Genomic DNA, 13,234 nt, shown 5'->3' with positions numbered 1-13,234 from the left:
ACATGGGGCTTGCTGTCTTAATCCCCATTTAACAGATGAGGAAACTGAGTCACAGAGAAGTTAAGGTGGCTTGTCCAGGGTCACACGGCAGATAAGTTGGGGAGCCAGGATTAGAACCCCGGTCTGCTGACTCCCAGCCCGTGCTCTGTCCACAAAGCCACGCTGCTTCTTCTTCCCCATCCCCCACACCTAGAGTCAAGCAGGGTCCTTCCCAACCCAAAGAAAATCCAAACCAGAGTCCCCAAGTTTTCCTCAGTTTTCACCATTAATAATAATAATAATAATAATAATAATGGCATTTGTTAAGTGCTTACTATGTGCAAAGCACTGTTCTAAGAGATGGGGGGGGAAATACAAGGTGATCAGGTTGTCCCACATGGGGCTCACAGTCCTAATCCCCATTTTTCAGATGAGGTAACTGAGGCCCAGAGAAGTTAAGTGACTTGCCCAGGGTCACGCAGTTGACAAGTGGCAGAGTCAGGATTAGAACCCATGACCTCTGGCTCCCAAGCCTGGGCTCTTTCCACTGAGCCATGCTGCTTCTCGTGGCCAAGTTTCCTCCTTCTCAAATAGCCACCAAAGTCATCGGGCACGAGAAGACGCAGCCGATTTTCATTATTCGTTTTATTTTCATATAAATTAACATTCTACAAAAAAATTGAAATAGAAACACTAAATACAGTATTGCACATAGCGGTCTTTGTTAAGTGTCCTATTACGTCACTGTAGTACGGTATTATACATATCGGAGGTTCTGGAGGGGAAACAAAATGGGCTTCCAGCAAACACATGCAGCTGTCTGTCGTTTTGCAATTGAGATAAATGCAAAACTTTGAGAGCGCCCTTCTATATTTGACAAAAATACCAACGTGGTGATGAATCCGTGCCCCTGAAGTAGGTCTGACTTTACGTTGCTTTCCGGATGTTGGCTAAGACCTGAAATCAAATTCCCTCTCCCCTGGAAAATCGCATTATTTCCAATCCACCACACTCGTTTTTGTTTTTTTTTGAGAAATCAATTGTTGGTTGGGCTAAGTCTGCCAGGATAAAGTACAAGCACATCGCTGATTTTTCCTTAGCTCCATCAGAAGGATGGAGGCTTGAATTATTTTTTTTCTCTGTTAAAACAAAAGAAACAAAAATTGAACTTTTTCTAGGACTTTGTCCGGTAATAAACATCAGATTATCACATTCTCACGTTACTTCCTTCAAGTCACTTGTAATATTACCACCTTCTAAAAGCTGGGGGCTGGGGTGGACATTTCACTTTTAGTCTGTGCCGCCTGAAACCAAGATAGATTTAAAAAAATAAATAAACCAGATTGGGTCAGATTTCAAATCATGCAGCGATTCATTTCATTGTGGGTCAACAGAGCTTCAAGTCCAGCTTGTGGGAGATGTCTCGTTGTTCCACACTCCTCCTAGAAAATTTCACTCCAACCGAAAAAAAAAAGATAATTTTTCTTGGGAGAGGACGGGGCTGAGCGAAGAGCGGGCTGAGAATCCGTTCAGTTGGACGGGTTGGTGTCGAAGTGGACGGTCCTTCCCAGTCAAAAGGTTGGGAAATGTTGCGGCTGATGAACGGAAATCACCCTCCGGAATAATTTGTCCACGGCAAACTCTTTGGCTGTTTTATCATGAAGCCCGCTCCCGGCTCAAATCTCGTTCACGTGCCCACCTGGCTTACAAGATGCCACTGGAGAAAACTCCTTGGGACTTGGAAAGGGGAAGTTCCAGGTTGCTGGAAGTACAGAAGGGGCAGATGGGCTTCCAAATTCTACTTCTGTCAGTGGACCAGGACACTCGGGATGGAGACAGGGACGCTCGCTGACTGGAAAACCCCCGATTCCGTTTCAGGCCCAAGGCTACTACTCCCAGGGGGATTTGCCTTTTGTTGCTCTCTTCTCTTTCTCCCCTTAGTCTCTCTCTGGCCCTTACTGACTTTCAAAGTAGAGAGGATAAGCATGTGGGTCCACAAATATTCAACCATGGAGGGCAACAAAATAGCTGGGAAAGCAGTGGTTATACCGTGTCGACAGCACTTGGGGATGGAAAATACGGAACACCGACGCGGACGTGAAAGGAAGGCTGCCCGGCGGCCCCCAGGGAGATACTCTGTTCCACAGGGAAGGGAAGCGGCCGGGTTGTGCACTGAGGACTTTTGAGAAATGTCTTGCCCCAGGTGAGGCTGGCTGGGGCGACATTGCCTGTGATACCACATACTTCATCTCCTGCACCCACTGCCATCTTTAGAGGGGGTTTGACGGAATGGGAAGGGTGGAAGATGTGGACAGGGAGGAGGGGAGAGGGCATGGGAGAGCAGAGGGACTGGAATGGCAGAGGGATCGGAAGGGCAGAAGGCATGGGAAGGGCAGAGGGTGCGGAAAGAGCAGAGGGAACAGAAAGGGCCGAGGGAATGGAAAAGGCAGAGGGCATGGGAAGAGCAGAGAGTATGGGAGGGCATAGGAAACAATAAGGGCAGAGGGAGCAGAAGGGCAGAGGGAACAGGAAGGGCAGGGGGAATGGAGAGGGCAGAGGGCACGTGGAGGCCAGAGGGCTTTCCCTTGGCGAGTTGGCTTTTCCGTATGGCTGCCGAGTCCCTCTCGTCCCCGGGCGAATAGGTGCAGGGTGGCGGACGTCACTGCCAGTGGGTCGGGAGTCCGGGTGGGCAGAGACGCAGTCGCCTTTCCCGGTGGGAGGACTGGGTGGGCTGCAGCTCTCCTGGTCTGGGCTCAGATCTTCATACTGATCTTCGCTTTCTGAAAGGAAAAGTCAACATGGGAGAAGCAGGGATGATGGGGGGCTGGTGTGTGGGCGGTGCGGGGAGTCCCCATTGGCACACAGTTCAGTCAGAAAGTTGTTGGGGGTGTTGGGAACTTCAGACTGGGGTTGTGTTTTTGTGTGTGTGTGTGTGGTGGGGAAAATACCCATGGACAGGACAGTGGGAGTGGATGAGAGCATTTATGTGCGGATGGGAGGGCTTGTGTGCATGGACGGGAGGGCTTGTGGGTGTGGATGGGGGGCTTGTTTGTGTGGACAGGGTCTTGTGTGTACAGACGGGACACACAAGTGTGGGTGTGGACACTTTTGAAAATGGTTGAAAGCTTCCAAACTAAAAAGCCCAAACAAGGCAGCAGAGGGGAGCACTTACTATTCCTGAATCGTGTCTCGGCTTTATGTTGTAAAGAGACTTTCCTTTCTTCTGTCTACACACTTCCTCTGCTTCTTTCACCCTAGGGGAAAAGAGAAATCCGTCGAAAACACATTTGCCCCCCATTCCCAGCACCCTCCAGTGAGCCGAGGGCTTGTACCCCGGGACATAGCCGAGACTGGCCGGAGACCATAGCTGAGAGTCAACCTGGTGAAGTAGTGTGGCTTAGTGGGTAGAGCCCAGGCCTGGGAGACAGGAGAACTCTTGTCAGCTGGGTGGCCTCAGACAAATCATTTCAATCCTCTGGGCCTCAATTCCCTCATCTGACAAATGGGGATTAAGACTGTGAGCCCCACGTGGGACAGGGACTGTGCCTAAAACAGATGATCTTGTTTCTACCCCGGCTCTTAGTACATTGCCTGGCACATAGAAAACGCACAACACATAACATAAAACAAAAATGAAAGAAAACCAAAAAAACCCAGAGTTGACTAGGCAGTGGAAACATCTAGCAAACGTGCTTGGGGACAAGGATGTGGGGGGTGGGGGCGGCTTGGGTCGGCGTGACCCTGGGAGGGGGCCAAGGAATCATGGCTCCCGATAAATGCGTCTGGCGGTTTCCCCCGGCAGAATCTCACAGTTCCCTCAGCCCTCCGATCCGAATCAAGGGAAGCGGTGTGGCCTAGTGGAAAGAGCCCAGGCCTGGGAGCCAGAAGGACCTGGGTTCTAATCCCGGCTCTGCCACTTGTCTGCTGAAGGTGACTATGGGCAAGTCACTTCACTTCTCCGTGCCTCAGTTACTTCATCTGTAAAATGGGGATTAAGATTGTGAGTCCCTTGAGGAACATGGACTGTGTCCAAAACTGATTAGCCTTTATCTACCCCAGTGCTTAGTACAGTGCCTGGCACATAATAAGTGTTTAACAAATACCATAAAAAAAAAGAGTCAGGCAGGGGGCTTGAAAATGGTCTGAAAAAGGGAACAGGCTGTGACTGTCTTCTCTTCTTGTTTTTTGGATGGTTTACTTGGAAGTAACACGGACACTTCAACAAGGAGAGACAGAAATGTCTTCTCGTCTGAAGAAACGGGAAACTGCATCTGTTCTTGGTCCTTTCCAAGGTTCTTCTTTCAATTATAATAATTTTGTCATTTGATAAGTGCTTACTACATAGCAAGGACTCTACTAAGTACTGGTGTCAGTACAAGATGATGTGGTCACTGTCCCAAATTGGGTTCATTGTCCAAGTAGGAGGAAGAATAGGTACTGAATCCCCATTTTACAGATCATCATCAATCGTATTTATTGAGCGCTTACTGTGTGCAGAGCACTGTGCTAAGCGCTTGGGAAGTACAAGTTGGCAACATATAGAGACAGCCCCTACCCAACAGTGGGCTCACAGTCTGAACAGTGGGCTCACAGTCTAGTTTCCTCACAGATGAGGAAACTGAGGCACAGAGAAGTGATGCAACTTGCCCAGTGTCAAATGTCCTAATGGAAAGAACATGGGAGTCAGAAGGACCTGAGTTCTAATCCTGGTGCTGCCACTTGTCTACTCTGTGACCTTTGGCAAGTCACTTAACTTCTCCGTGCCGCAGTTACCTCATCTGTAAAGTGAGGATTGAGACTGGGGGACATGGATTGTGTCCAATTTGACTGTCTCGTATTTACCCCAGAGCTTAGTACAGTGCTTGGCACAGAGTAAGCACTTAAATATCATTAAGAAAAACAAAACTAAACAAAGAGGGTTTTTTTTCCCCCCAAGACCTCACAGGAACCCTTTCCTCCTCGCACCTCTGGAGGGTTAAGAACTCCTTCCACAAGGACCCTCTGGGTCAAGAATTCACCTCTGGTAGACAGCCCAGAGAAACGTTGACTTTCAAGGTTGAAGGAAACAAATAAAAAACAATATCAGCAGGGGCAAGATTGATGAGGCGGTGTTTGCTCCGGGCTGACAAACAAAAGCAGTTTATCTGGCCTTTACTAAGTCTGGTCTGGTCGGTCTTATTAGTAATTCCAGAAAATGATGACAATTTAGAAGACAATCCATTGTTGCTACTTTTATGACTTTCCACCCAAGCCATAAATTGCCTTTAATCTTTCCCTCCAAACATTTGAAGACAAAACTGTTTTCTTTTTAACAAACTAATGATTACAGTTTCTCCATCCACAGCTACCAGTAAATTTAAGTTGAAGTATTTGGACAGGGTATTAAGAGAGAACTGTTTTGTGCACTTAGCCAAAATCCTGAAGATTCCAGAATTAAATTCACTTTGAGCGCTTTAAAGGCATTTTTGGCATTTTTTTTTTTAAACACATGCGACTTACAAGCTTTCGGAGTCATTTGAAATTCCCAATTTCCTCACCATAATTTTGGTCTCATTCAAAACAGATTACGATGAAATTTCACGGACGTTTCAGCCGCCTGCAAAAACATTCTTTGATTTTTATCATTTGGGCGCTGTTTATATTAGAGGGGGGTTCAGCCCACAGACTTGGCCCCGGTGGGGTATGGAGAATGAAGGAGATGGAGCAGCTGATTGGTGGAACGGGTGAGGTCTCAAGAGGCCATCTGGTCCATTCCCCTGCCTCCAAAACCACCGACCACACGTGGAGGCCGATTCTACTTAAAAAAAAACAACCCAAAAACTTCTAGGGAAAAGAAGTCTCATAAGCTTCCTCTGTGGCTCTGTCTGGTGTTTGACTTTCCTGACGTTGAGGAATTTTGTCACATCTACCAACAGCATGGCATAAAGGATAGAACAAAAGCCTGGGAGTCAGAAGGTCATGGGTTCTAATCCCGCCTCCGCCACTTGTCTGCTGTGTGACCTTGGGCAAGTCACTTCAATTCTCTGGACCTCAGTTACCACATCTGTAAAATGGGGATTAAGACTGTGAGCCTCACATGGGACAACCTGATTACCTTGTGTCTACCTCAGCGCTTAGAACAGTGCTTGGTACATAGTAAGCGCTTGACAAATACATAATTATTATTAAGAGGAGAGAGTAGGGGGTCCACGAGGAACCAAGTGGGGAGAAAAGAGAATCAAAAAGGCCAGAGGTATACTTGAGCCCAAGCTAAGACCCAGGTCGATGGTCCACAGTACTGGGCACTGCTTAAATTTCGAAAACTCAAAACTCCCACATCCCTTCTTTTGGAGCGGTTTGATAAGTGCTATGAATAGTGAAAAAAAAATCAATCAGTGACATTTATTGAGCGCTTACTGTGTGAAGGGCTCTGTACTAAGCGGTTGGGAAAGTACGATAGAATACAGTCAATAGACATGATCCCTGCCCACAAGGAGCTTAGAGTCTATTGGGGGAATTTATGGGTGGGACAGGGACTGTGTCCAACCCAATTATCTTTTATCTACCCCAGTGCTTAGTACAGTGCCTGGCACACAGTAAGAGCTTAAGGAATAACCTTAAAAAAAAACAAAAAACGAACAAACAAAAAAAAAAACCAGTGAGAGCCGAGGTCTCTCCATTTGGCCACACCGCTTCTCCTTTCCTACCTCTACTAGACTCCCCAAGCTGCTAAATGCAGTCTCAAACCCCATTTTACAGATGAGGTTCCTGAGGCATAGAGAAGTGAAATGACTTGCCCCAGGTCACACAGCAGACAAGCGGCAGAGCTGGGATTAGAACCCAGGGCCTTCTGAGTCCCAGGCCCGTGCTCTATCCCCTAAGCCAGCCTGCTTCTAAAGAAATTAAGTGAAAAGTGGCAGCGCTCGGACTGAATAATGTTATGAAGTGTTGCCGTTCGCCGATATTTTTGATAAGGAAAAGGACAACCTGTGTTTGCGCCTCAAGTCAGACAATAAAAGAGGAAGAATGTTTATGGGGGCATATAAGTGTACAGGTCAGAGAATATGGGGGGGTGAATTATACCCTGCTCGTAACCGTGACCACCAGGGCCATTTATTTATGACACTCGTATACTGTTTCTACTGCATCCCGTGCTGAAATAAAACTTTCCCAGCTGTCACTGCCTGTCATCACTGGTCTGCTCTTTGGTGAGAAGCAGCGTGGCCTAGAGGAAGGAGCCTGGGAGTTAGAGGACCTGGGTTCTAATCCCCATTCCATCATTGGTCTGCTGTGTGTGATTTCACTTCTCTGTGCCTCATTTACCTCCTCTGTCATTCATTCATGCAATGGTATTTATTGAGCACTTACTATGTGCAGAACACTGTACTAAGTGCTTGGGAGAGTACAATACAACAATAAAGAGACACATTCTCTGTCCACGATGAGCTTACAGTCTAGAAGGGGGAGACAGACATTAATATAAATAAAATACAGGTATGTTAATAAGTGCCGTGGGGCTGGGATGGGAGGATGAACAAAGGAAGCAAGTCAGGGTGAGGCAGAAGGAATTGGGAGAAGAGGAAAGGGGGGCTTAGTCAGGGAAGGCCTCTTGGAGGAGATGGGCCTTCAATAAGGCTTTGAAGGGAGGGGGGAGAGTAATTGTATGTCAAATTTGAGAAGAGAGGGCAATCCAGGCCAGAGGCAGGATGTGGGTGAGAGGTCTCCGGTGAGACAGACGAGAGGGAGGCGCAGTGAGAAGCTTAGCATTAGAAGAGCGAAGTGTGCAGGCTGGGGGGGCAAAGTGATTGAGTGCTTTAAAGCCAAAGGTAAGGAGTTTTTGTTTGATGAGGAGGTGGATGGGTAACCAATGGAGTTTTTTGAGGAGTGGGCAGACACTTCTGAACGTTTCTGTAGAAAAATGATTCTGGCAGCAGAGTGACGTATGGACTGGAGTGGGGAGCGACAGGGGGCTGGGAGGTCAGCAGGGAGGCTGATGCAGTAATCCAGGCGTGATAGGATGAGTGATTATATCAACAAGGAGTTCAGATGGAGAGGAAAGGCAGATTTTAGTGATGTTGTGAAGGTGGGATCGACAGGATTTAGCGATGGACTGAATATGTGGGTTGGATGAGAGAGAGGAATCAAGGATAACACCAAGGTTATGGGCTTGTGAGACAAGAAGGATGGTGGTGGCATCTACAGTGACGGGAAAGTCAGGAGGAGGACAGGTTTGGGTGGGAAAGCAAGGAATTCAGTTTTGGGCATGTTAAGCTTGAGGTGACAGGAGGATATCCAAGTAGAGCTGTCTGGAAGGCAGGAGGAAATGCAAGAGGGAGAGAGAGATCAGGGCTGGAGATGGAGATTTGGATATCATCCGCACAGAGTTGAAGCCGTGGGAGTGAATAAGTTCTCCGAGGGAGTAGGTGTCGATGGAGACTAGAAGGGGACCCAAAACTGAACCCTGAGGGATCCCCACAGTTAGGGGGTGAGAAGCAGAGGAGGAGGAGCTCGCGAAGGAGATGGGTTGTCCCGGGAGAACTTGGCCAGGAGGCTTTAGCAGAGGAGAGATCGGTTGGGAGAGCTTGGCCAGGAGAGCTCAGGACAGGATTTAATGCCTCCCCTCTCCTCCCCTTGGATTTCCATCCCGATGCCCAGAGGCATTAAAACTATTCCAGAAACGCCACTCACATCATTAAACACAGAAAATGCTTTGGAGACAGACAAAGGCATAAGGCGCAGTTGTGATAAATGTGATTGCAGGCAAATGATGGGTGTTTTCCAAGTATAAAAGCATTTTTCCCAGCCAAGAATAGCAGGACATTTCAGAATCCGAGGGCAAAAGGGTACTCTTGGAGCCTGCCCCATTCTCCTTGGCCTCCTGCCCCAGGTCATCCCACCGCCGCCCCCCGACCTCCGACCCTGGCCTCTCTCCCACCCATAGCCTCCAGCTCCAGATTCCCCTGCCAGCCTCTTCACATCTACCTCAGCCCAGGCCTCCTTTCCCCCAACCCCTCTGGCCTCCTCCACCTCCTCCTCCTCCTCCTCTTCCTCCCAGCTACCCCTGCAGGCCTCCTCACGCCTACCTCAGCTCTGGCCTCCATTCCTCCCCCGCCGGCCTCCTCCTGCCAGCCTCCTCATGCCTACCTCCTTCCCGCCAGCCTCCACCTCCCATCCTCCACCCCCGGTCTCCCCTTGACCAGCCCAGAGCACCGGCTCTGGGTGGAAAAAAGGCCTTGCCCAATTGCCAACGGCCTACCTTTCCTGAAGAATAAGTTTGTTCTCTCTCTTCCAGGAGTCCTTGAAGTCAGAACTGAACTCATGCCAGAGGCTGAAGAACACGTTGGGAGAAACCTCCTTCTCTCCCATTTTTGGTTTCATGTAGAAGTAGGCCGCTGTTTCCAAAAAGCTGTCAGGAGGAATGAAAAAACAAAAGAAATATGTTGTCGTTACTTTCCAAAATGGGGTGTCCTTTCTCTCTCCCTAGAAGGGTTTCTTTCACTGGTTCTGGGGTGCGTTCCCAAGGTAAGAGCATCAGTGAGAGACATTCTCGGCATAGGAGACAGAGGTTTGGACAGAGACGTGCACTCTAGGAGACAAACTACCATTTTAGAACTAACTCATAGACTAATCTATTCTCTAGCCACTTCCTCTTCCTCTGTGAATAATGGGTTTTTTATGGTATTTGTTAAGCACATATTATGTGCAGTCACCATACTAAGTACTGGTATAGACATAACCTAATCAGGCTGGACACTGTTTTCCAGAGGAGGGAACTGAGGCCCAGAAAAGTGAAGTGACTTGCCCAAGGTCATCCAGCACACAGGTGGCAGAGTGGGATTGGAACCCAGGTCCTTCTGACTCTCAGGCCTGAGCTCTAGCCACTAAGCCATGCTCCTTCTCTAACTGAATTATTAATTTTAATGAGTCCACCTTGGTGCTGTCGGCTGTCTAGGGACTTGGGAAGTACAGAATAAAAAAGTGACACATTCCCTGCCCATGCTCTATTATCCAAATGTTAAGGCCAGTGTGTGAATAAGTTCGTGCTTGCTCTGCTTTTCTCACGTTTGAGTTTCTGTCACCCGCCCACTTTCACTGTTGGAAAAAAACAACTAAGAACTCAGGGATGTCAAGGGCTGATTTTGTGTTTGATCAGAAGTGCGGACATCGACCTGAATTCATTTTATCGATCTACCGTAAAACTGAGGACAAACCAGATTGCAAACTCACATTAGTTTGAAAGCTTCTGAGTGCAGGGATTGTCCCTACCAAGTCTACTGTAGTTGTCCTTTACCAAGCACTTACTACAGTGCTCTGCACCCAGGAGGCACTCAGTAAATGCCATAAATCTCCCAAGACCTTAAAACAGTGCTGTGTCTACAGTAAGTGCTCCACAAATACTGACTAACTGAGGTGGAGTTATGCCCTCATGAAGCTGGCATGGATATTTTAGAGAAGCAGCAAGGCCTAGTGGATTGATCACCGGCCTAGAAGTCAGAAGGACCTGGGTTCTAATCCCGGCCCCGCTACATGTCTGCTGTGTGAACTTGGGCAAGTCACTTCACTTCTCTGGGCCTCAGGTCCCACATCTGGAAAATGGGGATTAAGAGTGTGAGCCCCATGTACGACGGGGATTGTGTCCAACCTGATTCACTTGTATCTACCCCAGAGTTTAGAACAGTTCTGGGGTCATAGTAAGAGCTTGACAAGTATCATAATACTTATTATTACATTAAAGGAGAGCTTAGAGGACACAGTAAATGCTTAACAAATGCCATAAAAAGCAAACAAAAAAACCATATTCCTTAGCCTCCACAAATCCCGCCACTCCTTTCTCTTCATCGAGTCCCTCGCAAACAGGTTAATTGGGGTGGCTTTTGACTACACTTCGCCGTCCATCTGGCCTGTTCCTTTCCTCCCTTTCCTGGTTCCTGAAGGCATAGCTGGCAGATTCCTCTTCTGAAGAAACACTCGCAGAGCCAGGAAATCTGCCAATGCTGCCCCTTCTCTGCTGGAACAGAGGCATTGGAAAGGTGCCTCTGGCTTCCTTTCCTACCCCAATGCTTTGCTTCGACCTGGGATGGCCTCACTGGCCAGTGAGGTGAGGTAAGGGGAGACATATCACCCCAAGGATCAACTGTTTTGCTTTTTTAAAAAAAATGACATTTGTTAAGGGTTTACTAGGTGCCAGGCGATGTACTAAGCGCTGGTTAGAGGCCAGATAATCACTTACCCCACCTGGGGCTTACAGTCTTAATCATCATCATCATCAATCGTATTTATTGAGCGCTTACTATGTGCAGAGCACTGTACTAAGCGCTTGGGAAGTACAAATTGGCAACATATAGAGACAGTCCCTACCCAACAGAGGGCTCACAGTCTAAAAGGGGGAGACAGAGACCAAACATACTAACAAAATAAAATAAATAGAATAGATATGTACAAATAAATTAAATAAATAAATAGAGTAAAAAAATATGTACAAACATATATACATATAACATATATACATATAATCCCCATACTCTAGTTGAAGGAACTGAGGCCTAGAGAAGTGAAGTGACTTGTCCAAGGTCACGCAACAGATGTGGTGGAGTCGAGATTAGAACTCAGTTCTTCTGACTTCAAGGCCTAGGCTCCATCCACTAGACCATACTGCTTCTCGCTACTTCAAGGCAGGGATGGTATCGTCCAAATCTATGGGCTTGTCCACTCCCGAGCACTCCATACAGTGCTCTGCACACTTTTAAGTGCTCAATAAATACTGACTGATAGGCCTGTCCCAGGAAAAAACCCTACTGTGTGGATTAAGAGACCTCAGGTTAAACAGAAAGAGAAGCAGCATGGCCTAGTGGATAGAGCACGGCCCTGGGACTCAAGGACCTGGGTTCTAATCCCGGCTCTATCATTTCTCTGGGAGAATCACTTCACTTCTCCGGGCCTCAGTTACTAGTGCCTGGCACATAATCAGTCCTTAACGAATACCATTAAAAAACAAATAGAAAGTTTTGTTGGATAAAGCTCATCTCCTTGGTAACAGAGAGCTGTACCGTCTTCAAGAGTATTTATTCCATGGCATTTACTGAGCACTTAGTATGTGCAGAGCACTGCACTAGGCGCTGGGGAGAGTGCCATACACCCGAGTTGGCAGGCGTGTTCCCTGCCCACAGATAGCTTTCCACACAGACTGCGTCCTCTCGAGGAGCTACCAGTCGACCCCATATCGAGGGGAAGACTTTTAGGAGGTTTTAGGAAGGTTCTTTTAGGAGCTACCCTAATGCCCTAGGACGCAACCCTGATTCTGAAGGGGAGCTCTCTGGGGAGTGAGGATTTCACACCCTGGACTCGATTATATTCATGTAGGCAGCAAAAAAGACCCCAGGCCTCTCAAGAGGCGAAGCAAGCCAGGCAAACATACCAGCTTACAGAACCTGCCAACTGTCATCATCATCAATCTTCCCTTGCTTTCACCTCTTTTTTTTTCTTATTGTGCAACGCTAGATTTTGTAATATTATTCTTCCGAACCAACTCGAGTCTCTCGAGAGATGATTTATTTTCAGTGAAAACCTTCCCCGAGCCACTGCAATTTTTGGAATCCTAAATCATCTTCCTTGTTTCCCCCTCCTTCTCCCCCTTTCCCCCCCCGCCCCACCAGCAGAAAGTTCTATTAAGTGCAGCAGATTTTATTGCTCCAAAGAGGGATAATAAAGGAACTTTTTATTAAGAACCCTTCAGGGGTCGTCCATCATTTTCTAGAGTGTTCAGCGGGCTCCCCCTTGCGCTCCTGGTCTGGAGGCCCCCTCAAAGAGGACAGGTGGAGAGTAAGGAGTGAGAGGGAGGATGCTGTGGGAGCTGCCGTCTCTCCCTTAGATGGAGAGCGGAGAGGGTCTGGGAGCAAAAGTGTGGTGGAAACAGCAAGGCCTGATGGGCAATAATAATAATAATAATAATAATAATGGCATTTATTAAGCGCTTACTACGTGCAAAACACTGTTCTAAGCGCTGGGGAGGTTACAAGGTGATCAGGTTGTCCCATTCAGGGCTCACAGCCTTAATCCCCATTTTACAGATGAGGTAACTGAGGCACAGAGAAGTTAAGTGACTTGCCCAAAGTCACACAGCTGATAATTGCCGGAGCCGGGATTTGAACCCCGGGTAGAGCCCAGGCTTGGGAATCACAAGGATCCAGGCTCCAATCCCGGCTCCGCCACTTGCCTGCTGAGTGACTCCGGGCAAGTCACTTTGCTTCTCTGTGACTCAGTTCCCTCTCCTACAAAA

At 47.8% G+C, this 13,234-nt stretch overlaps 1 protein-coding gene across 1 annotated transcript in view; it reads right to left on the bottom strand.

Moving 5' to 3' along the window:
- Window positions 1-618: 618 nt before the first annotated feature.
- FMN2 (formin 2) overlaps window positions 619-13,234 on the bottom strand; it is a 132,091-nt gene continuing 119,475 nt past the window's right edge. Inside the window, 3 exon segments of the mRNA XM_038761407.1 lie at window positions 619-2,759; window positions 3,152-3,233; window positions 9,215-9,364. Of these exon segments, the coding sequence (XP_038617335.1) occupies window positions 2,733-2,759; window positions 3,152-3,233; window positions 9,215-9,364 (259 nt within the window). The 3' untranslated portion in view covers window positions 619-2,732.

The sequence above is a fragment of the Tachyglossus aculeatus genome, chromosome 19 (genome assembly GCF_015852505.1).
Source record: "Tachyglossus aculeatus isolate mTacAcu1 chromosome 19, mTacAcu1.pri, whole genome shotgun sequence".
In the NCBI taxonomy this organism is placed as follows: Eukaryota; Metazoa; Chordata; class Mammalia; order Monotremata; family Tachyglossidae; genus Tachyglossus; species Tachyglossus aculeatus.
This window is presented reverse-complemented; position numbering and strand designations above follow the sequence as displayed.